Genomic DNA, 25,056 nt, shown 5'->3' with positions numbered 1-25,056 from the left:
TTAAACGCTTCTAACGCCTAAAAAACGCATTTTAATTTTCTGTTTTTTAAAAAGGCATTTTAAGGCCTTTAAACGCTTCTAACGCCTAAAAAACGCATTTTAATTTTCTGTTTTTTAAAAGGCATTTTAAGGCCTTTAAACGCTTCTAACGCCTAAAAAACGCATTTTAATTTTCTGTTTTTTAAAAAGGCATTTTAAGGCCTTTAAACGCTTCTAACGCCTAAAAAACGCATTTTAATTTTCTGTTTTTTAAAAAGGCATTTTAAGGCCTTTAAACGCTTCTAACGCCTAAAAAACGCATTTTAATTTTCTGTTTTTTAAAAAGGCATTTTAAGGCCTTTAAACGCTTCTAACGCCTAAAAAACGCATTTTAATTTTCTGTTTTTTAAAAAGGCATTTTAAGGCCTTTAAACGCTTCTAACGCCTAAAAAACGCATTTTAATTTTCTGTTTTTTAAAAAGGCATTTTAAGGCCTTTAAACGCTTCTAACGCCTAAAAAACGCATTTTAATTTTCTGTTTTTTAAAAAGGCATTTTAAGGCCTTTAAACGCTTCTAACGCATAAAAAACGCATTTTAATTTTCTGTTTTTTAAAAAGGCATTTTAAGGCCTTTAAACGCTTCTAACGCCTAAAAAACGCATTTTAATTTTCTGTTTTTTAAAAAGGCATTTTAAGGCCTTTAAACGCTTCTAACGCCTAAAAAACGCATTTTAATTTTCTGTTTTTTAAAAAGGCATTTTAAGGCCTTTAAACGCTTCTAACGCCTAAAAAACGCATTTTAATTTTCTGTTTTTTAAAAAGGCATTTTAAGGCCTTTAAACGCTTCTAACGCCTAAAAAACGCATTTTAATTTTCTGTTTTTTAAAAAGGCATTTTAAGGCCTTTAAACGCTTCTAACGCCTAAAAAACGCATTTTAATTTTCTGTTTTTTAAAAAGGCATTTTAAGGCCTTTAAACGCTTCTAACGCCTAAAAAACGCATTTTAATTTTCTGTTTTTTAAAAAGGCATTTTAAGGCCTTTAAACGCTTCTAACGCCTAAAAAACGCATTTTAATTTTCTGTTTTTTAAAAGGGCATTTAAGGCCTTTAAACGCTTCTAACGCCTAAAAAACGCATTTTAATTTTCTGTTTTTTAAAATGGCATTTTAAGGCCTTTAAACGCTTCTAACGCCTAAAAAACGCATTTTAATTTTCTGTTTTTTAAAAAGGCATTTTAAGGCCTTTAAACGCTTCTAACGCCTAAAAAACGCATTTTAATTTTCTGTTTTTTAAAAGGGCATTTTAAGGCCTTTAAACGCTTCTAACGCCTAAAAAACGCATTTTAATTTTTTGTTTTTTAAAAAGGCATTTTAAGGCCTTTAAACGCTTCTAACGCCTAAAAAACGCATTTTAATTTTCTGTTTTTTAAAAAGGCATTTTAAGGCCTTTAAACGCTTCTAACGCCTAAAAAACGCATTTTAATTTTCTGTTTTTTAAAAAGGCATTTTAAGGCCTTTAAACGCTTCTAACGCCTAAAAAACGCATTTTAATTTTTTGTTTTTTAAAAAGGCATTTTAAGGCCTTTAAACGCTTCTAACGCCTAAAAAACGCATTTTAATTTTCTGTTTTTTAAAAAGGCATTTTAAGGCCTTTAAACGCTTCTAACGCCTAAAAAACGCATTTTAATTTTCTGTTTTTTAAAAAGGCATTTTAAGGCCTTTAAACGCTTCTAACGCCTAAAAAACGCATTTTAATTTTCTGTTTTTTAAAAAGGCATTTTAAGGCCTTTAAACGCTTCTAACGCCTAAAAAACGCATTTTAATTTTCTGTTTTTTAAAAAGGCATTTTAAGGCCTTTAAACGCTTCTAACGCCTAAAAAACGCATTTTAATTTTCTGTTTTTTAAAAAGGCATTTTAAGGCCTTTAAACGCTTCTAACGCCTAAAAAACGCATTTTAATTTTTTGTTTTTTAAAAAGGCATTTTAAGGCCTTTAAACGCTTCTAACGCCTAAAAAACGCATTTTAATTTTCTGTTTTTTAAAAAGGCATTTTAAGGCCTTTAAACGCTTCTAACGCCTAAAAAACGCATTTTAATTTTCTGTTTTTTAAAAAGGCATTTTAAGGCCTTTAAACGCTTCTAACGCCTAAAAAACGCATTTTAATTTTCTGTTTTTTAAAAAGGCATTTTAAGGCCTTTAAACGCTTCTAACGCCTAAAAAACGCATTTTAATTTTCTGTTTTTTAAAAAGGCATTTTAAGGCCTTTAAACGCTTCTAACGCCTAAAAAACGCATTTTAATTTTCGGTGGTCTAAAAAGGCATTTTAAGGCCTTTAAACGCTTCTAACGCCTAAAAAACGCATTTTAATTTTCTGTTTTTTAAAAAGGCATTTTAAGGCCTTTAAACGCTTCTAACGCCTAAAAAACGCATTTTAATTTTCTGTTTTTTAAAAAGGCATTTTAAGGCCTTTAAACGCTTCTAACGCCTAAAAAACGCATTTTAATTTTCTGTTTTTAAAAAGGCATTTTAAGGCCTTTAAACGCTTCTAACGCCTAAAAAACGCATTTTAATTTTCGGTGGTCTAAAAAGGCATTTTAAGGCCTTTAAACGCTTCTAACGCCTAAAAAACGCATTTTAATTTTCTGTTTTTTAAAAAGGCATTTTAAGGCCTTTAAACGCTTCTAACGCCTAAAAAACGCATTTTAATTTTCTGTTTTTTAAAAAGGCATTTTAAGGCCTTTAAACGCTTCTAACGCCTAAAAAACGCATTTTAATTTTCTGTTTTTTAAAAAGGCATTTTAAGGCCTTTAAACGCTTCTAACGCCTAAAAAACGCATTTTAATTTTCTGTTTTTTAAAAAGGCATTTTAAGGCCTTTAAACGCTTCTAACGCCTAAAAAACGCATTTTAATTTTCTGTTTTTTAAAAAGGCATTTTAAGGCCTTTAAACGCTTCTAACGCCTAAAAAACGCATTTTAATTTTCTGTTTTTTAAAAAGGCATTTTAAGGCCTTTAAACGCTTCTAACGCCTAAAAAACGCATTTTAATTTTCTGTTTTTTAAAAAGGCATTTTAAGGCCTTTAAACGCTTCTAACGCCTAAAAAACGCATTTTAATTTTCTGTTTTTTAAAAAGGCATTTTAAGGCCTTTAAACGCTTCTAACGCCTAAAAAACGCATTTTAATTTTCTGTTTTTTAAAAAGGCATTTTAAGGCCTTTAAACGCTTTTAAAGCCTAAAAACGCATTTTAATTTTCTGTTTTTTAAAAAGGCATTTTAAGGCCTTTAAACGCTTCTAACGCCTAAAAAACGCATTTTAATTTTCTGTTTTTTAAAAAGGCATTTTAAGGCCTTTAAACGCTTCTAACGCCTAAAAAAACGCATTTTAATTTTCGGTGGTCTAAAAAGGCATTTTAAGGCCTTTAAACGCTTCTAACGCCTAAAAAACGCATTTTAATTTTCTGTTTTTTAAAAAGGCATTTTAAGGCCTTTAAACGCTTCTAACGCCTAAAAAACGCATTTTAATTTTCTGTTTTTTAAAAAGGCATTTTAAGGCCTTTAAACGCTTCTAACGCCTAAAAAACGCATTTTAATTTTCTGTTTTTTAAAAAGGCATTTTAAGGCCTTTAAACGCTTCTAACGCCTAAAAAACGCATTTTAATTTTCTGTTTTTTAAAAAGGCATTTTAAGGCCTTTAAACGCTTCTAACGCCTAAAAAACGCATTTTAATTTTCTGTTTTTTAAAAAGGCATTTTAAGGCCTTTAAACGCTTCTAACGCCTAAAAAACGCATTTTAATTTTCTGTTTTTTAAAAAGGCATTTTAAGGCCTTTAAACGCTTCTAACGCCTAAAAAACGCATTTTAATTTTCTGTTTTTAAAAAGGCATTTTAAGGCCTTTAAACGCTTCTAACGCCTAAAAAACGCATTTTAATTTTCTGTTTTTTAAAAAGGCATTTTAAGGCCTTTAAACGCTTCTAACGCCTAAAAAACGCATTTTAATTTTCTGTTTTTTAAAAAGGCATTTTAAGGCCTTTAAACGCTTCTAACGCCTAAAAAACGCATTTTAATTTTCTGTTTTTTAAAAAGGCATTTTAAGGCCTTTAAACGCTTCTAACGCCTAAAAAACGCATTTTAATTTTCTGTTTTTTAAAAAGGCATTTTAAGGCCTTTAAACGCTTCTAACGCCTAAAAAACGCATTTTAATTTTCGGTGGTCTAAAAAGGCATTTTAAGGCCTTTAAACGCTTCTAACGCCTAAAAAACGCATTTTAATTTTCTGTTTTTTAAAAAGGCATTTTAAGGCCTTTAAACGCTTCTAACGCCTAAAAAACGCATTTTAATTTTCTGTTTTTTAAAAAGGCATTTTAAGGCCTTTAAACGCTTCTAACGCCTAAAAAACGCATTTTAATTTTCGGTGGTCTAAAAAGGCATTTTAAGGCCTTTAAACGCTTCTAACGCCTAAAAAACGCATTTTAATTTTCTGTTTTTTAAAAAGGCATTTTAAGGCCTTTAAACGCTTCTAACGCCTAAAAAACGCATTTTAATTTTCTGTTTTTTAAAAAGGCATTTTAAGGCCTTTAAACGCTTCTAACGCCTAAAAACGCATTTTAATTTTCTGTTTTTTAAAAAGGCATTTTAAGGCCTTTAAACGCTTCTAACGCATTTTAAGGCCTTTAAACGCTTCTAACGCCTAAAAAACGCATTTTAATTTTCTGTTTTTTAAAAAGGCATTTTAAGGCCTTTAAACGCTTCTAACGCCTAAAAAACGCATTTTAATTTTCGGTGGTCTAAAAAGGCATTTTAAGGCCTTTAAACGCTTCTAACGCCTAAAAAACGCATTTTATTTTCGGTGGTCTAAAAAGGCATTTTAAGGCCTTTAAACGCTTCTAACGCCTAAAAAACGCATTTTAATTTTCTGTTTTTTAAAAAGGCATTTTAAGGCCTTTAAACGCTTCTAACGCCTAAAAAACGCATTTTAATTTTCTGTTTTTTAAAAAGGCATTTTAAGGCCTTTAAACGCTTCTAACGCCTAAAAAACGCATTTTAATTTTCTGTTTTTTAAAAAGGCATTTTAAGGCCTTTAAACGCTTCTAACGCCTAAAAAACGCATTTTAATTTTCTGTTTTTTAAAAAGGCATTTTAAGGCCTTTAAACGCTTCTAACGCCTAAAAAACGCATTTTAATTTTCTGTTTTTTAAAAAGGCATTTTAAGGCCTTTAAACGCTTCTAACGCCTAAAAAACGCATTTTAATTTTCTGTTTTTTAAAAAGGCATTTTAAGGCCTTTAAACGCTTCTAACGCCTAAAAAACGCATTAAAAGGCATTTTAAGGCCTTTAAACGCTTCTAACGCCTAAAAAACGCATTTTAATTTTCTGTTTTTTAAAAAGGCATTTTAAGGCCTTTAAACGCTTCTAACGCCTAAAAAACGCATTTTAATTTTCTGTTTTTTAAAAAGGCATTTTAAGGCCTTTAAACGCTTCTAACGCCTAAAAAACGCATTTTAATTTTCTGTTTTTTAAAAAGGCATTTTAAGGCCTTTAAACGCTTCTAACGCCTAAAAAACGCATTTTAATTTTCTGTTTTTTAAAAAGGCATTTTAAGGCCTTTAAACGCTTGTAACGCCTAAAAAACGCATTTTAATTTTCTGTTTTTTAAAAATGCATTTTAAGGCCTTTAAACGCTTCTAACGCCTAAAAAACGCATTTTAATTTTCTGTTTTTTAAAAAGGCATTTTAAGGCCTTTAAACGCTTCTAACGCCTAAAAAACGCATTTTAATTTTCTGTTTTTTTAAAAGGCATTTTAAGGCCTTTAAACGCTTCTAACGCCTAAAAAACGCATTTTAATTTTCTAAAATTTTCTAACGCCTAAAAAACGCATTTTAATTTTCGGTGGTTTAAAAAGGCATTTTAAGGCCTTTAAACGCTTCTAACGCCTAAAAAACGCATTTTAATTTTCGGTGGTCTAAAAAGGCATTTTAAGGCCTTTAAACGCTTCTAACGCCTAAAAAACGCATTTTAATTTTCGGTGGTCTAAAAAGGCATTTTAAGGCCTTTAAACGCTTCTAACGCCTAAAAAACGCATTTTAATTTTCTGTTTTTTAAAAAGGCATTTTAAGGCCTTTAAACGCTTCTAACGCCTAAAAAACGCATTTTAATTTTTTGTTTTTTAAAAAGGCATTTTAAGGCCTTTAAACGCTTCTAACGCCTAAAAAACGCATTTTAATTTTCTGTTTTTTAAAAAGGCATTTTAAGGCCTTTAAACGCTTCTAACGCCTAAAAAACGCATTTTAATTTTCTGTTTTTTAAAAAGGCATTTTAAGGCCTTTAAACGCTTCTAACGCCTAAAAAACGCATTTTAATTTTTTGTTTTTTAAAAAGGCATTTTAAGGCCTTTAAACGCTTCTAACGCCTAAAAAACGCATTTTAATTTTCTGTTTTTTTTTTTTTAAGGCATTTTAAGGCCTTTAAACGCTTCTAACGCCTAAAAAACGCATTTTAATTTTCTTTTTTTTAAAATGGTATTTTAAGGCCTTTAAACGCTTCTAACGCCTAAAAAACGCATTTTAATTTTCTGTTTTTTAAAAAGGCATTTTAAGGCCTTTAAACGCTTCTAACGCCTAAAAAACGCATTTTAATTTTCTGTTTTTTAAAAGGGCATTTTAAGGCCTTTAAACGCTTCTAACGCCTAAAAAACGCATTTTAATTTTCTGTTTTTTAAAAAGGCATTTTAAGGCCTTTAAACGCTTCTAACGCCTAAAAAACGCTTTTTAATTTTCTGTTTTTTAAAAAGGCATTTTAAGGCCTTTAAACGCTTCTAACGCCTAAAAAACGCATTTTAATTTTCTGTTTTTTAAAAAGGCATTTTAAGGCCTTTAAACGCTTCTAACGCCTAAAAAACGCATTTTAATTTTTTGTTTTTTAAAAAGGCATTTTAAGGCCTTTAAACGCTTCTAACGCCTAAAAAACGCATTTTAATTTTTTGTTTTTTAAAAAGGCATTTTAAGGCCTTTAAACGCTTCTAACGCCTAAAAAACGCATTTTAATTTTCTGTTTTTTAAAAGGGCATTTTAAGGCCTTTAAACGCTTCTAACGCCTAAAAAACGCATTTTAATTTTCTGTTTTTTAAAAAGGCATTTTAAGGCCTTTAAACGCTTCTAACGCCTAAAAAACGCATTTTAATTTTCTGTTTTTTAAAAAGGCATTTTAAGGCCTTTAAACGCTTCTAACGCCTAAAAACGCATTTTAATTTTCGGTGGTCTAAAAAGGCATTTTAAGGCCTTTAAACGCTTCTAACGCCTAAAAAACGCATTTTAATTTTCGGTGGTCTAAAAAGGCATTTTAAGGCCTTTAAACGCTTCTAACGCCTAAAAAACGCATTTTAATTTTCTGTTTTTTAAAAAGGCCTTTAAACGCTTCTAACGCCTAAAAAACGCATTTTAATTTTCTGTTTTTTAAAAGCTTTTCTAACGTCTAAAAAGGCATTTTAAGGCCTTTAAACGCTTCTAACGCCTAAAAAACGCATTTTAATTTTCTGTTTTTTAAAAAGGCCTTTAAACGCTTCTAACGCCTAAAAAACGCATTTTAATTTTCTGTTTTTTAAAAGACATTTTCTGTGGTCTAAAAAGGCATTTTAAGGCCTTTAAACGCTTCTATCGCCTAAAAAACGCATTTTAATTTGCTGTTTTTTTAAAAAGGCCTTTAAACGCTTCTAACGCCTAAAAAACTCATTTTAATTTTCGGTGGTCTAAAAAGGCATTTTAAGGCGTTTAAACGCTTCTAACGCCTAAAAAACGCATTTTAATTTTCTGTTTTTTTTAAAAAGGCCTTTAAACGCTTCTAACGCCTAAAAAACGCATTTTAATTTTTTGTGGTCTAAAAAGGCATTTTAAAGCCTTTAAACCCTTCTAACGCCTAAAAACGCATTTTAATTTTAAGGCCTTTAAACGCTTCTAACGCCTAAAAAACGAATTTTAATTTTCTGTGGTCTAAAAAGGCATTTTAAGGCCTTTAAACGCTTCTAACGCCTAAAAACGCATTTTAATTTTTTGTGGTCTAAAAAGGCATTTTAAAGCCTTTAAACGCTTCTAACGCCTAAAAAACGCATTTTAATTTTCTGTGGTCTAAAAAGGCATTTTAAAGCCTTTAAGCGCTTCTAACGCCTAAAAAACGCATTTTAATTTTCTGTGGTCTAAAAAGGCATTTTAAGGCCTTTAAACGCTTCTAACGCCTAAAAAACGCATTTTAATTTTCTGTGGTCTAAAATGGCATTTTAAGGCCTTTAAAGGCTTCTATCGCATAAAAAAGCAGTTCAAGGCCTTTATTTATATATTTACTCCTGAAGGATATAGACCCTAAAAGTTCATAGTACATCCAAGGGTTGTTTACCTTTAAGTTGATACTAAATAGTGATGTATCTACTCGGATATGGGAGTTACACTTAAAAATTTGCTTACGTATTCAGATATTATTCAGTAACCTATTAGATGGCGGAAATATAGCCTTGATCGCTTTGAAATTTTCCATGAGGTTCCTGTTATGGTCATGGACAATGCCTATAATTTTCGGTGATGATCAGGTTAACAGTTTGGCATGAAGTGGACCGAAAACTTCATTTTTTGTGTGAATGATGTGTGTCAAGTTTCGTGGAAATCGGTTCAGATTTAGATATAGCTCCCATATGTACTTTCGACCGATTTAATGTAAATGGTGCAGCAAAGTCCCTATATATTTTCCGATTGGCACGAAATTTGGCATAACGTACTAAATTATGTCTCGAATGATGTGTGTTAAGTTTTGTGAAACTCGGTTCAGATTTATATATTTAGCTTCCATTTTTAATGGTGCACCAATACCCCTATATTTCTTTCGATTTGCACGAAATTGGCTATAGCGTACTGAATTGAGTCTAGATAGATGCGTGTTAAATCTCGTGAAAATCGGTTCCGATTTAGATATATCTCCCATATTTTTTACGTAAATTGTTCACCAATGAGCCTACGTATGTGCCATATACACGAGATAAAATTGTTGATGGCGCTTTGTGCTGCAGCATACCAAAATACATAACTTTGGTCGGTTTTATACAAATGGTACACCAAGGAATCCAAGTCTACCCAATTGTCATGGAAATGTTCATAGATTTCAGAATGGTATGTCTATGGGGTTTTGTAGTTGGTTCAAATATTTGTGTAGATCACACATTTAATTTTGCCTGATTCCATTTCAAAGGTTTTCTAAAGATGTCTGTTCTATCTACATAGTGGTTAAGGGTATCATATAGTCGGCACCGTCCGACTTTTGAACTTTCTTTACTGTTTTTAATCAGTGTAATAAAATAAAAAATGGATTTCGGAAAATAGTGCTTATGTGTGTGAAGAGAACTAAATGGCAATAAACTTGATATTAGATGTAGAAATAGAAGTGGAATTCAGAACTATAGTACAACAAATTATACAGTATTCACGATTTCCATATGAAATATTTTTTGTATTCCCTTTCCGCATACGAAGTAGCGGGCACTTTGCTAGTTTAAATATAATAATGAGTCCTACATACGACCTGAATGACGTTTTAGTGGATGATTTGAAAGGACGCTCTGAAGGGAGTCTCTATAGGCGAGCTGAATGAAGTCTCCATAGACGAACTGAATGGAGTATCTATAGACGAAGGGGGTCTTTAAAGACGCGATGAAGGTAGTTTCTATAAAAGAACTGAAGCGGGGATACTGTGTAGACGATGTGAACTGTAGGATAAAAACGGCAGCAATTAGTGGATTTTTTTTCAATAGAAAATATGTGCCTTAGTACTCTGAGGAGTAATTTTCTATAGGAAAAAATATTGAAAAAAAAAATCATCAGGACTTCAAGCAATATTTTTTTTAAACTACTTTTTTTAATTTCTCATTTGCTTGAGAAATTTGTTATTGACAAAACAATCCTCAGAGGACTGAGAAATGTCGTTATTTGAATAACGTTTTAGTGGATGATTTGAAAGGACGCTCTGAAGTTAGTCTCTATAGGCGAGCTGAATGGAGTCTCCATAGACGAACTGAATGGAGTATCTATAGACGAAGGGGGTCTTTATAGACGAGATGAAGGTAGTTTCTATAAAAGAACTGAAGCAGGGATGCTGTGTAGACGATTGTGAACTGTAGGATAAAAAACGCCAGCAATTAGTGGATTTTTTTTTTTCAATAGAAAATATGTGCCTTAGTACTCTGAGGAGTAATTTTCTATAGGAAAAATATTAAAAAAAAAAAAAAAAATCATCAGGACTTCAAGCAATATTTTTTAAACGACTTTTTTTAATTTCTCATTTGCTTGAGAAATTTGTTATAGACAAAACAATCCTCAGAGGACTGAGAAATTTTTCCTATAGAAAAATTTTTTCAATAGAAAAAATTCCTCCGGAGACAGAGTATTTTTTTCTATAGATAAAACAATCCTTTTGAGGACTGAGGAATTGTTTTTTTTTTTCTATAGAAAAAAACGATCCTTAGAGAACTGAGTGAGGAATTGTTTTTTCTATAGAAAAAACAATCCTCAGAAGACAGGATTTTTATGAAAAGGATGGTTTTCCCTGTTATTGTTTTTTCCCCTGAATATTGTTTATTTACTGGGTATTATTATTTTCAATCTTTTCCATTAACAAAAAAATCACTTCTTTAATTTACTTTCTACAAAAATTAAATCTTTCTTTATTTGATTTTTTTATTATTATAAATTTTTAACAGCTACATATAAAATATTAATATATAAAATCATCTTACATTTTGTAACTAAACAAAAAATAAAAAAATACAATAATAAAAATAATATATAAATTAAAAAATAACTTAGCATCTAATCTCAGATATCTAACTATTTACAAGAAACCAACAAAAAACAGAGCAATGTTGCATTTTTTCAAGTTTTCAACTACAGACGATTAAATCATTAGCATTCTTTTTCTGTTTTAGACAAAAAACAAACAAAGAAATAAATCTATTTTTTATTCTTAAGGAATTTTTTACAAACAGCATGGCACTTTAAAAAAACTACAAGACGTCCTACTATTTTTTGTTTATATAAAAAGTCAAAACTGCAAAAATAATATACAAAAATCACAAAAAAATATAAATAACCATTCGGTAAATTACTTCGTGGTTGGGTTTCGTTTTACAAATCAACTCTTCTTTTCCTTTTTTCTTTAAACAATAATGAGAAAAGTGTTATTTTCAACTTAAAATAACTTATTGGTATACACGGGGGTGGGGGATGTTATAGAGTGTTGTGAGAGCATCTGAATTATAACAGTTAATCTTTGAGATACTGTTCCAATGGATTCGATCCACTTAATTTAGGAGTTTTTGATGAATTTTTGTCACCTAAAAAAAAAAATTATTTTATTTAGTAATTATTCTTTTCTTTTTCTTCTTTATCTTTACAGATTTTTTGTTTCTTTTTCCTTACTTATTGAGGTGTTTTGTTGCTTGACATCATTTCGGGCACCACCACCTCCACCAGTTGTGATCTCCATTCTGGATGTTTGCAGACAACTAATCCATTCGTTCAACGTTATCTTCTTATCACCGTTGACATCACAATATCGTGGCATTTTGCGACCACATTTACGCAGATTACTAGAAAATTGAATGAAGGTGTGTTGAATCAGTTCTATTTCTTTTTTATTATTTCAATAATTGTTACTTACTTCACTGTATTCATCAATTCTCGAAATGTTTTCCATTCTTTCTTTTCCCAAGCTGAGCTTTTATTTTTATCCAATATAACAAAACTTAATGTGGCTATGCGTTCATCTTCTGAACTCCAGTTGGTTGTATTTACACTGAAAGAAAAAAAAACAAAATAATAAGAATTTTATATAAAAAAATATTCCTTAGTGCACTGATTATAGTTTTTTCTAAAGAAAATAATTCCTGAGTCCGCTGATGACGCCTTTTTCTATAGAAAAGAATGACCTCAGGCTGCTGAGGACTCCTTTTCTATACAAAAAAACTCTCAGTCCGCTGAGGATTCGTTTTTCTATAGAAACAAATTTTCTCAATATGCTAAAGATTCCTTTTTCTATAGAAAAAATATCCTTCAGTCCGCTGAGGACTCCTTTTTATATATAGAAAAAATGTGTTCAGGCCGCTTAGGACTCCTTTTTCTATATAGAAAAAATGTCCTCGGGCCACTGAGGACTCTTTTTCCTATAAAGAAAAAATGTCCTCAGCCCACTGATGACTAATTTTTTTATAGAAAAAATGTCCGCAGGCCGATGATGAGGACTCCATTTTTTATATAGACCGCTGAGGATTCTTTTTTCTATATAGAAAAAATTCCTCAGGAATCCTTTTTCCATAGAAAAATGTCATCAGGTCGCTGAGGAATCATTATATAAAAAAGTTCATACAATAAAACATTTCCTCAGTCCATTGAGGACTCATTTTACTAAAAAAATTGTCCTCAGTCCATAGAGGACTTTTTTGTATAAAAGGTTATGGAAGATGATGATGATGATATACATACCCCGCATATGAACCGGTTATGATTTTTGTTCTTAAAAATTCCTTGAGATCTTTAAGGAATATAACCTTCCTTTCTTCGGGACAGCCCTTCATGGCTCTGGTGACTGCATAAAATGAATCACACTGGGGTCGAAGATGGGTGAATGTGCCCTCTATTGTTTTACCCGTATCCTCATTCACACACCAACAATACGGCGTAGAGTTGTAACATTGGATACGTTGGTAGCGGCCGTCAGGAGTACAGTCTGGTACATAATATAAATTATTGGCATGCTAAAGAAGAGGAGAGAGAGTACACAATAAAATGAGAATTATATATATTGTGAATGTGTAGACTCGCCTACCTTTTTCTCTTCCAAAGCTGCCGCCTGATCAGCTAGGCAATCTGATTCGATATCAGATTCCTTCGTCGCAATCTCAGTTGGGGGTTTTAAAACTTGAAAAAGATTCCCAAAATTTATAAAACAAATTCAAAAATTATTATAAAAACCCCAAATACTAAACATGCCATGCTCTCTCAACAACTATGCTCGCAAACGATGTTAAAGGAAGAAGAAGATGAACAAGATGATGGTTGTGGTGGGTGGTGGTAATGATGATAGACCCAGATGGGTGGGTGAGTCGGTGGGTGTGTGTGAAAGGAAATAACAAATTTTTAATAATCATCGGTGCCAAATTATATAAAGTGAAAATGGGAATTAGAAATTAGGCAAGAAGGAATATAAGAAGACGGGGAGATGGAAAGGAGAAGTAGAAAATAAAAACATAAATATACAGACATACATACATACGTAATATTATTTATAAACATGCAAAGTACGTACTATATATGGATGGAAATTTCGTCGATGAACCATCATCATCGGAATCTTCGTAATCATCGCCATCTTCGTAGTCCAAATGTTGGCTACTGCTATCATCATCATTATCAGCAGCAGCATTGCTTTCATTGTCCTCATACGAATCTGGACGTAAACGATTTTGATGGTTATTATTGTTGTTGTTATGATGATGCGGTATGTTGTTGTTATTAATATGATGATGGTGGTGTTGTGGTGGTTGCTGTTGACTGGACGTGCTCGTGGAGTGGTGGTGTTGTTGCTGCTGATTGTTGTTCGTATTGATCGCGGATGAAGAGGAGGCGGAAGGATATGCCGTGTTCGAGTGTAAAATATTATTGTTTTTGCGATGCTTTGTGTTATTGTTGTTGTTATGTTTTTGACCCATTATTAGTAAATGACCTAACAGCGGAACACATTTTGATTTTTTCACAATTATAAAATTATAAAAAAAAAACATTAGCCAATTGTTGTTGCTTTTAAACCAATTAGATAATAATAAGAAGAAGGACATTTAAGACCAAAAAAGCCCGAAAGTATCATGCGAAAATATTTTTTGATTTTATTTATAAAATGGACCCAAACATTTAGAGAAATTAGACATAAAAATAAAAACAAGGCAGACATAAAAAATAGAGGGGCCTGGGATTTTTATGTTTTTGTAAGATGATGTCGTTACTTACGGTTTGATCCATCCTTTGCAAGGCAGCTATTCCATTCCACACGTGATAACCGTTCATCACTATCGACATCACAAAATTTTCCAAAAGCCCGACCACAGCGTTTGGGTTTGACAGCCTGCGAAAATAAAGAGAAAGTACTCGTTAGTCATTTTCTATGATCGATGTAGATTTTTTTATATGGATGGAATTTTTTTATGTATGAGGATGGCTTTTCTATAGAAAAAAACCATCACCGCATCTCAGAGAATGTTTTTCTACTTTTGAGGATGAGTTTTTTTCTATAGAAAAAAAATCTCAGATCTTTTTTTCTTTCTATAGAAAAATTCCTCAGACTTCTGATGATGTTTTTTAACTTCTCGTCTGCAACTTACCCTCTTCACCAATTTCTTCAATTCACGATATTCATTTTTATCCAACATTTGATTACGATTCACATCCAAATGGGAAAATTTCCAATCCATTACCTCCGTATCGCTGGGTGGACTGAAAGTGTCCAATGGCGATTTACGATTAGCGCCACCACCACCCATATCACGCTGGTGGTACTGGGTACTCTTACTACGAATGTATTCACTTTGAAAGACCCGAATCAAATGACTATTGAATGTGGCACGATCTTCTTGGGTGCAAGGTCGCTTGCGATTTCCACCATTATTTCGTGACGGTGAACGTCTAACATTTGCTTTGGTAAATTCACGACATTTCGGCTTTCCCGTCCTCACCGAAGTGTTATTAATTGGACTGCCTAGTGAATCGCTACACCAACAGCCCTTATCCAAAAGACATTGTATCGGAGCATATGTACCATCCGGTTTACAGCGTGGAATAAATTTTGGTGGTGGATATTTGTTGCGATTTCTGAGGGCATATTCACGTGCCTCAGCACAGGCTAATGGGGGATGAAAAACAGTGTTTTAGGTTAGGAAGGATATTTCTCGTAATTTATAGGTGTTTGTTTTTTACCTTTACAGGGTCCTCGATATTTAAGGCTAACTTGATGCCCACTGCATTGTACTCTTAACAGATGGCATCGGGTGGGATAGGTTTGATCATCGGTACCACATACCGGTCGTCCTTTGCTTTCATCACATTCTCCCAGCTTGGCAGCACATTCGGAAATCTAAAAGAAAACAATTAAAAAATGAAACAATAGTTTTAAGAAATAGGTTTGGGGTAGGCGTGGGGTTTTTAAAAAATATTTTTTAGGGTTCTACAGAAGACATGTTTTTTTAATCTGATTTTTGGGATCCACATCAGGCGTGAATTATTTAAAAAAATTAAAGATCCCCAACAGGCGTGAATTAAAAAAATTAAGGATCCCCAACAGGAGTGGATTAAAAAACATAAGGATTCCCAACAGGGGTGGATTAAAAAATACATATATTTATAGGGATCTACGAAAGGTGTGGGTCTTTCAAAATATTTTTAGGGATATACGAAAGGCTTAGGTTTAAAAAAATTAAAATGTTATAAAATTATGGATCCACAAATGTCGTGAGTTAAAAAAAACTTTTTAGGGATCCACAAAAGGTTTTTTAATTCTATTCTTAATTTGCTTTCGACCCCTTTTTTCTACAGAAAAAATCCTTAGTTCGCTGAGGTATATATTCTGTCTATATTCAGCCAGGCTGAATTAAAGTTTTCCTAAAGGAAACCTTATTCAGCCAGGCTGAATTGAAGTTTTCCTAAAGGAAACCTTATTCAGCCATGCTGAATTGAAGTTTTCCTAAAGGAAACCTTTTTCAGCCAGGCCTTTTTTGTACAGAAAAAATCCTTAGTTCGCTGAGGTATTGTTATTAATTTGTCTATAGAAAAAAATACCACATACATTTTAAAATATCTCACACCAAACACTCTTAAAAATTAACTTTGTAAAAAAGATTCAAACACGAACCTGCATAATCCAATGAATTAGAAAAAAAGAACTGTATTATCAATTAGTAATAAAATAAACAAATGACACAAAGCCCGTGGCCATAAAAAATCATAAGGCACTCTAAGCCAGCCAAGACCAATGGATGCGGAATGTCTGGTGGCAGGCAGCAACAACTTGGCGAGTGAGCCATGAAGTAGACTGGTTGGTCGATCGGTCGGTCCTATAGCCCAAAGCAAGTGTAAAAAATATTAAAAAGCCAGTCCGTCCGTCAGCTACTTCAAATGTGCTGTGCCATAATCGTTAACAAGACAATTTGTAGTTATGAGTGAGTGACGGACTTGCGACTCCATAATTTATCTCTAAGTGTGCGTGAATTTTGATAAAATTGATTTTTTTCTATTTTCAGATTTATTTATTTTGTTTTTTTTTTTTTTTTTACTTTGACAAAGTCGATTTGTAATGATTTATGTTTCTTTTTCGGCTGAAACTTGAAATACGCGAAATGTGTAAAATAAATCCTTTCAATATTCACCTATTTTAGATGAAATTTGGTTGAAAGATTTAAATCTTTGTAGGCTAACTGTGATAACCCAATGCAATCTTAGAGTTATTTTTCCCACAGAGAGGGGTTTAAAATTCAATCTTAGTTGACACTAAAGATCCGATTTCGAGAAAAAAAAAAACAGAAGCAAACATGTGCCATTCCATGCTAATTAGAATATTAATTCCAGTTCTGAGGAAGTTTACCCTAAACAATCGTATCTGTGTGTTAATCATATTTCTAAGACCTCATTAATCTTTCCATTTATTTGTTTATAACTTCTAAATTAGAATTCAATTAATTAGTAATTATACCGCATATGGTTTACATTTCGATAGAATTAAACCAGTCGCCCGGATGATTGAATGGCTGGCTGGGTTTTTGAAATATTTATAGCAATCACTAATAACGCCCTTTTTCTGCCGTTTTACAAAAATAGCATGGAATAAATTTTAATGCAATTTCTCGATCTCGATTTTAGTTAAACGGCTTTCTTTCTTTGAAGCTCACAAAATTCGAATGCAATCGGAATGTAAAATATGTGTACATGGCACTGGCTGGCGGTTGCCATAGCTAATTTGCAGTCAGACCAGCATGGTGGTCGCACAGCGCCACTAATATGTTACTGATTTTTTAGCCATATGCCAGTTATGACTATGGAAATAAGTAGAACGGGTGAAAATGATAAGTTAGATTGATGTTTTCCTAAGGGAAACCTTATTCAGCCAGGCTGAATTGAAGTTTTCCTATGGGAAACCTTATTCAGCCAGGCTGAATGAAAGTTTTCCTTAAGGAAATCTTATTCAGCCAGACTGAATTGAAGATTTCCTAAAGGAAATCATATCCAGCCATGCTGAATGGAAGATGTCCTAAAGGAAATCATATCCAGCCATACTGAATGGAAGATGTCCTAAAGGAAATCTTATCCAGCCAGGCTGAATGGAAGATTTCCTAAAGGAAATCTTATCCAGCCAGGTTGAATTGAAATTTTCCTAAATGAATCCTTATTCAGCCAGGCTGAATTAAAGTTTTCCTGAGGGAAACTAAAGGAATCCTTATACAGCCAGGCAAAAATTAAGTTTTCCTAACAGAATCATTATTCAGCCACGCTGAATTGTAGATTTGCTAAAGGAAACCTTATTCAGCCATGTTGAATTGAAGTTTTCTTAAAGGTAATCTTATTCAGCAAGGCTGAATTGAAGTTTTCTTGAAAGAAATCTTATTCAGCAAGGCAAAATTGAAGTTTTCCTAAAGGAATCCTTATTCAGCCAGGCTGAATAGACGTTTTCCTAAAGGAAACGTTATTCAGCCAGGCCACCCATCCTAACTTATCGATCAAATCCTCCTTTTTTGTGGCTCAGAATGTCATAATAAATCCCAATCCAGTTTCTGTGTCTGTGTCCAGCAGCTAGGCGGCGCCTCTTGGTGGGTTTATAGATATTCAAGATTGAGATGTGACATGGACGACAACAGAATGCATGGCATGGCAGTCGCACAGATAAGCACACAAACAAAAAAACATCCATGGCTGGCGCATTGCACACATTTGCAACAGATCCAAGTGTTAGATAAAGAAATGATGTGCAAAGAATTTAATTAAGATTTGTCCCGAGTGTTCGGAATAAAAATTACCGTAGGTGTTGTCAATGTTTTAAATTATTTAACGCCAGCCAGCCATACGACTAACCAACCACAGGAGATGGCGGAATCTATGCGAACAACGCCATGCGCCAGCCAGCCAATCTAAACCACTGCTGTCGTCGTTCCTGATCAACAAGCTGTGCGAGTGGTATGCAAGAAATCATCAAAGCCAACAATAAAACGAATTCCAAGCTAATCAGAGGAAGGAGAAATGTTCGGAATTCTTTTCTAAAACAGAAACAACCGCAAAGAAATCAGTGGTGGTCGCGGTTTGTGTTACTTTTTTCAAGTAGGACTAATGAAATAATTTCTTTCTCAAGCTGTTGTCTTAGTAGCGCATTTGAACAGAAAAAATATGACCACTATCCACCACCCCACATTTACCTGCCGGCAAGCGAAGTTAGCCTCCTGATGATTGGTGTCTGTGTTGTTGTGCTGGAAATGGCATAGAAACTATCGAAGAGTCGACGGGATTGTGCAATTATGTTAACTTGTTAATCACTCTGTCTCTTGTGGTCTAGTGGAACTACCCATAAACACACCACACATCGAGACCATTTGGACCGTATTCGTAATACTAAATGTCGTTTGAATGTCCAGTCCACCATTCAAGCCGACGATTGCATTCGTAATTTTTAATTGTCATTTCATGTCTGGAGTTGTCTAGACATTTAGTTACATGAATGAGAGCTCGATGGGTATGTACGCAAGTATGTGCAAGCATGGCTTTAGTAGATTTTTTTAGATTTCAGGTCATTTATTTCCGAGTGATTTAAAGCTGAGTTTAAGTTTTCCTATAGGGAACCTTATTCAGCCAGACTGAATTGAAGTTTTCCTAAAGGAAATCTTATTTAGCCAGGCTGAATTGAAGTTTTCCTAAATGAAATCGTATTCAGCCAGGCTGAATTGAAGTTTTTCTATAGGAAATCTTATTCAGCCTGGCTGAATTGAAGTTTTCCTATAGGAAATCTTATTCAGCCTGGCTGAATTGAAGTTTTCCTATAGGAAATCTTATTCAGCCAGGCTGAATTGAAGTTTTCCTATAGGAAATCTTATTCAGCCAGGCTGAATTGAATCTTATTCAGCCAGGCTGAATTGAATCTTATTCAGCCAGGCTGAATTGAATCTTATTCAGCCAGGCTGAATTGAAGTTTTCCTAAATGAAATCGTATTCAGCCAGGCTGAATTGAAGTTTTCCTATAGGAAATCTTATTCAGCCAGGCTGAATTTAACATTATTCAGCCATGCTGAATGGTAGTTTTCCTACAGGAAACCTTATTCAGCCAGGCTGAATTCAAGATTTCCTCTTTATTATCGGTTTATCTTCATTTCGAATTACTTTTTACCCGGTGTAATTGAATAACCCCAATATCAGCAACCACCACCCTATTTAATTGTTAGCTGAGCAGTAAATTACATGAATAACATTTGTAATAGTTCATTCGGAATCGGATCGATATAATTTTTTTCGTTTGCTTATTACCTGAAGCACCACACGATGGAGTTCAGCACGCGTCTTTAATCACACACACTCAAACACACGTTTTCCACCGTGTAATCGGATATAGAAGAGGGCGCAAGCGCTCTCATCAACCAGTAGTAGGTTGCATTGTTGTTGTTATTGTTCTTGTACTAATCGTGTGTAACTGCTCAGAGTAAACAAACATTGATAGGTTCGTCTTTGGTTACAATGAACTTGTACTCTGATTTATATCTAAGAGGAACATTGAGACCAGTGATTCAAAACCAATACCGAATGACTAAGCTTTTGTTTTTGATTGACAATAAAGTAAATATTTACAAAACCAAACATGATAAGATGTTGGTTAGAAATGTGCATCGGATAGGTGAGGTGTATACACACAAAATTACTCATGTCAAATTGTCGACATTCTATAGACCTTCGATAGAAGTCCTACTGCTGGTATTTAATTGGTAGAAGAATTTATAAAGGTATCCAAAGGGCGGATTTTTTCCAACAGGAATACTTCAATTCAGCCTGGCTGAATAAGGTTTCCAATAGGAAAACTTCAATTTAGCCTGGCTGAATAAGGTTTCCAATAGGAAAACTTCAATTCAGCCTGGCTGAATAAGGTTTCCAATAGGAACATTTAAATTCAGCCTTGCTGAATAAGGTTTCCAAAAGAAAAACTTCAATTCAGTCCGGCTGAATAAGGAAAACTTCAATTCAGCCTGTCTGAATAAGGTTTCCAATAGAAATACATCAATTCAGCCTGGCTGAATAAGGTTTCCTATAGGAAAACATCAATTCAGCATGGCTGAATAAGGTTTTCTATAAAAAAAAACATCAATTCAGCCTGGCTGAATAAGGGTTTCTATAGCAAAACATCAATTTATTCCGGCTGAATAAGGTTTCCATTAGGAAAACTTCAATTCAGTCTGGCTGAATAAGGTTTCCTTTAGGAAAACTTCAATTCAGCCTGGCTGAATAAGGTTTCCTTTAGGAAAACTTCAATTCAGCCTGGCTGGATAAAGTTTCCATTAGGAAAACTTCAATTCAGCCTGACTGAATAGGGTTTCCAATAGAAAGCTTCAATTCAGTCTGGCTGAATAAGATTTCCAATATGAAAACATCAATTAAATAATAACAATAATTGTTGCTTATTAATAAATTTTGCTTATGTCGAACACATCATTCCACTTTTGCTTCCAGCATATAAAATGTTATTGCATGGATGAATCCGATCCGTTTGCAATTCACACAAGTATGTTATACAAACAATAGATTAGGGTATAACAAATAACTAACTTCATAAACTTCACACCCCGAAATTTTAAAGGATTTGAATTCTTAATTCGAATGGTGATTAAAATAGGAGCGCACAACAAAACATATGGACGATGCAGGCAGGCAGTGTAAATCCCAAGAAAACACTTCAATATTCCAGGTATTGAAATGGTCATTCGATGCCTCACAAATCATACAACAAAACTACAAATTCTTTGAGAGTATTGGTTGCAGCAGTGGTTCTTCGTTCGGGTTGGATACCACCGAAGGTTAGCATGGATGGATGATTGCATTTGTGTGACAAAAGACAGCAACAACAACAACATTGTATATAAGAGGGGACACCTGAAAGAGCCTGTTGTGTGCTTCTCTTTGACGAGGATACAAATAACTGTGTGGGGGTAGTGAGTATCGCGGGGTTTTCTTCGTTTTTTTTCTGAAATCTGCTTCTGCTGTCAGATTCTATAAAAAAATATATTTGGTACTCCTCGCCTTCATACTTTATATGATATTCTGCTTCTTCTTCAACATGACATTTTTTGTATGGTATCAAGAAGAACAACAACGAAAACATGGGAAAAGAATTAAATCCCATAAAAAGGCCCGCTCAGTTCAAGAAGATCACCTGAGCAACGTTAGGGGGGTATGAGAGATTATCGATTCTGAAATTATCTATTGTATAAAAAAGATGATCTATATATGGGTCCTGTATTAGGTTTACAACATCCCAAAATATTAAAGTAATGCCCATCAGATATTTATATAAACGGTCAAAAAAGTATGTTTTTTTTTAAATCCACACCTGTAGATACCAAAAAAATATTTAAAAAAATCCACGCTTGTAGATGATTAACAATATAGATTTTTTTCTAAATCCTCGTTTATAGATTACTCGCATATGCCCCCAACATCGTTAGCGAATGTAGGAAATATTTAAACATGTATTTACATATTATCCACACATTAAAAACTAAGCAATCCACACATTAATAACGACCATAAATTAAATTTGATTACCTTTTAGTACCAAATTTCATGATTTGAGCTCTAAAGGTTCAACCAAATCCAAATTTTCCATTCAGCACACACTATTTCCATAAGTACCCTCTTCAACCATCCTACAAAACTTCATACATACCCCGATCTTACACCCCTACAATGATTCCAAATTCAAATTTCAGGATTCCAACTCTATTGGTTCACCCACAATTTAAATATTACCAAATTTAGTACACAGTAGTACGAATTTTCAAAACTTCCTACATACCCTAATCCTACACCCCGATAGTGATTCTAAATCCATGTTTCAGGATTCTAACTCTATCGGTTCACCCACAATTCAAATTGTACCAAATTTAGTACACAGTAGTACTTATTTCCCAAACCTCCTTCCAACCCCAAACCTACACTCCCACAGTCATCCTAAAACCAAGTTTCAGGATTCAAACTATTAGTGCACCCGCAATTCAAATTGTACCAAATTTAGTACATAGTTGTACCAATTTCCAAAACTTCATACATACCCCAATCCTACACCTCCACAGTGATTCTAAATCAAAATTTCATGATTTCAACTCTATCGCTTCACCCACAATTTTAATTATACCAAATTTAGTACACATTAGTACGAATTTCTTAAACTTCCTACATATTTCAATCTAACACCTCCACAGTGATCCTGACTCCAATTTTCATAATTCTAGCTCTATTGGTTCACTTAAAATTCAAATTGTACCAAATTTAGTACCATTTAGTACCCATAAGTATTAATTTGTTAAACTGAATCCTGACCCTAATCCTACATCCCTACAATAACTCCAAATTTCATTGTTCCAGCTCTATCGGTTCACCCAAATCCAAATTGTACCAAATCCTACACTCCGACGGTAATGTTACTTTCAATTTTCAGGATTCCACCTCGATTTGTAACTTCAAATCAAATTTGTACCAAATATAGTAAATTTCGTACACATGAGTACACGCTTTCCAAACTCTCCTCATATCGACCCTACTTCTCAACCTTAATTTGCATTCCAAATTTCAAGTTTTTAGCTCAATCCATTCACATGCTACGAAATTGTACCAAATTTAGTACATTTTAGTACTTTTCGGATACTCATAATCCGAATTTCCAAAAAGCCCTTTACACTCTATCAGTGACCCTCAATCCAAATTTCAGAGTTCTAGCTCTACTGGTTCGACAAATACAAATGGTATCACATTTAGTACTTTTTGTACCGTTCTAGTACGAATTTCCAAAAACCCTGCCTTATCTGACACCTTTGGACCAAGAGTATATATATATATATATATAATCATTTCTTTTTTACATAAATATATAAAATAAATATGAGTGTATAAACTTACCGTTAAATCGGGACGCTTAACATTTCCAGCCGAAGCGAAACGCATGCAAATCACAAACAGCAAAATGCTTCTCAGTATCATATTGTCCAGAATACAGAATAGGGCGCGTCGAATTCAACGAAATTCTTCTTTTCTTCAACACTTCTCTTGAGTTTTGGCAAATTTTCAATGCACTTTTTTGTTTTTATTTATTTACAGTTCGTTTTGTTTATTTCAATTGTTTTCATATAAATATCCATGGGATTTATTTCGCAGAAGTTCGATACGTTTTTTTCACTGAAATCCAAAAAAAGAAATGTTGAAATCAATATTTTTTCTTTTAAAACCACACCACAATTGCAGAATACAATTCACTTTCATTGAAAATGTATCTCTCTAGGGAGAAAAGCTACCTTATTTTTTGAATTTGTTCGGGATATAATGGCGCCCAACTTTTTTTTATAATAATTACAACAAAACAATAATTATAATAATAAAATTTATAACACTATTTTCCGCACTATATAACAAAATCATAAAATTCTCAAGTCGATTTATTTGTTGTGTACAATAAAATATCCTATTAATGTGCACCGCCACAGCTCTTCTTAACTTCGATCAACAACGTCCGACAACAACGCGCAAATGCTGTGAACTTAACAACGACTGGAGCACAACTGAGTTGAAAAAATTCAAAGACCCAACCTTGGCTAAAATATAACGCGTTGTTCGCTGGATGGCTGACTGGCTGGCTGACGGTTTGGTTGGTTGGCTGGCTTGCTTGGTTATCTGTTAGATGCATGCAAACAACACAACAGCAACAACAACAACATTTGGGCAAGCACAATACCTAACTACGATGAACTTCTGTGGTCGCCCCTATGTCTGTTGTCGTTGAACGCTCTTCTCTTAGTCACACACAAGGTAGGCTGGTCGGTTGGCTGTCTGACTGGCCGGCCGGCAGGCTGCATTCTCTGTCGTCCACTAAAACCTGCAGACAGACACACAAATGTATGTGGCAGACCAAACCGAACCGTACCACCATACCCATGTCCATCCATCCAACCCCATCCATCGAATAAACAATTGCATTGCCATGCCGCTTGCATTTTGCCTTTTGGTCCCACGAATGCCTAACACGGCGGGTAGTACACCACCAAGTTCTGCTGTATTGCCCAGCCAAGCAAGCCGGCCAGCTTAACAGACATCGTGGAGCAGCTTGGCATACGGCACGAAAAAGACAATCACAGACAAGCATGTCGCCACTATGTCTACCGTGTCTGGCATATCTTATCTGAACCCCTCCAAAAAAATAAAACTAAAGAACAACGAAAAACCTCCAAGAACACCATCCATCCATCCACAAAGTCATTCATTTAAGACCGAACGATCGACCGACCAATACATTAACAAAGCCGCCGCCGACACCACCAACAACAAAACCATTGCTGCAACAATTGACCAGCAGGACGGACGGACGGACAACACCTCCTCCTCACACGCTCAAGAAGAAAACAAAAGAATGAGAAGCAAACCAAAAAAAGAAAACAAAAATCGACAAAACCTTTCAATTGTCAAGAATAGAGGAGAGGGAATCCTAATGTGGCAAGACACAAGGAGCGCGAATGCAGAGCGTGTGTGTGAGAGAGAATAAAAAACATTGAAAATAAAAGCAACAAGATGTGAAAAAAGTCTTGGGGTCTCCAACAAAATAATAACCAAACAACCATCCATCTGGGTAAAATCAACCGACCGTACACCGTTTCCAAGGGAACTCGAAAGGTAGTCAAAGAATATATGAATAAAAAATTCACGCATATAGATAGGCCCTAATATTATCTATATAGACCCTAAAAATTATCTATAAAAAATCCACGCTATTGGATAGACCCTA

At 33.7% G+C, this 25,056-nt stretch overlaps 1 protein-coding gene across 1 annotated transcript; it reads right to left on the bottom strand.

The window, feature by feature from the left end:
* Positions 1–11,270: 11,270 nt before the first annotated feature.
* Positions 11,271–23,272, bottom strand: LOC133335483 (SPARC-related modular calcium-binding protein 2). Its single transcript, XM_061543756.1, has 11 exons — positions 23,184–23,272; positions 14,973–15,129; positions 14,381–14,898; positions 14,010–14,124; positions 13,952–13,968; positions 13,312–13,591; positions 12,832–12,923; positions 12,489–12,760; positions 11,668–11,802; positions 11,427–11,596; positions 11,271–11,341 (listed from the first exon to the last, which is right to left on the bottom strand). Exons 1-11 carry the CDS (start codon positions 23,262–23,264, stop codon positions 11,271–11,273), a joined length of 1,908 nt encoding a protein of 635 aa, XP_061399740.1. The 5' UTR covers positions 23,265–23,272.
* Between the last annotated feature and the right edge of the window lie 1,784 nt (positions 23,273–25,056).

The sequence above is a fragment of the Musca vetustissima genome, unplaced genomic scaffold (genome assembly GCF_032173495.1).
Source record: "Musca vetustissima isolate MV318-11 ecotype Yass unplaced genomic scaffold, APGP_CSIRO_Mvet_v1 utg9639, whole genome shotgun sequence".
In the NCBI taxonomy this organism is placed as follows: domain Eukaryota; kingdom Metazoa; phylum Arthropoda; class Insecta; order Diptera; family Muscidae; genus Musca; species Musca vetustissima.
This window is presented reverse-complemented; position numbering and strand designations above follow the sequence as displayed.

Excerpts from the sequence above, each read along its gene's own strand:
- LOC133335483 (XM_061543756.1), bottom strand. The coding sequence starts at position 23,264 with ATGATACTGAGAAGCATTTTGCTGTTTGTGATTTGCATGCGTTTCGCT. Across the intron at positions 14,899-14,972 it reads ATATCGAGGACCCTGTAAAG|CCTGTGCTGAGGCACGTGAA; the intron begins GTAAAAAACAAA and ends ATCCCCCATTAG. Across the intron at positions 12,761-12,831 it reads CAGCTTTGGAAGAGAAAAAG|CATGCCAATAATTTATATTA; the intron begins GTAGGCGAGTCT and ends CCTCTTCTTTAG.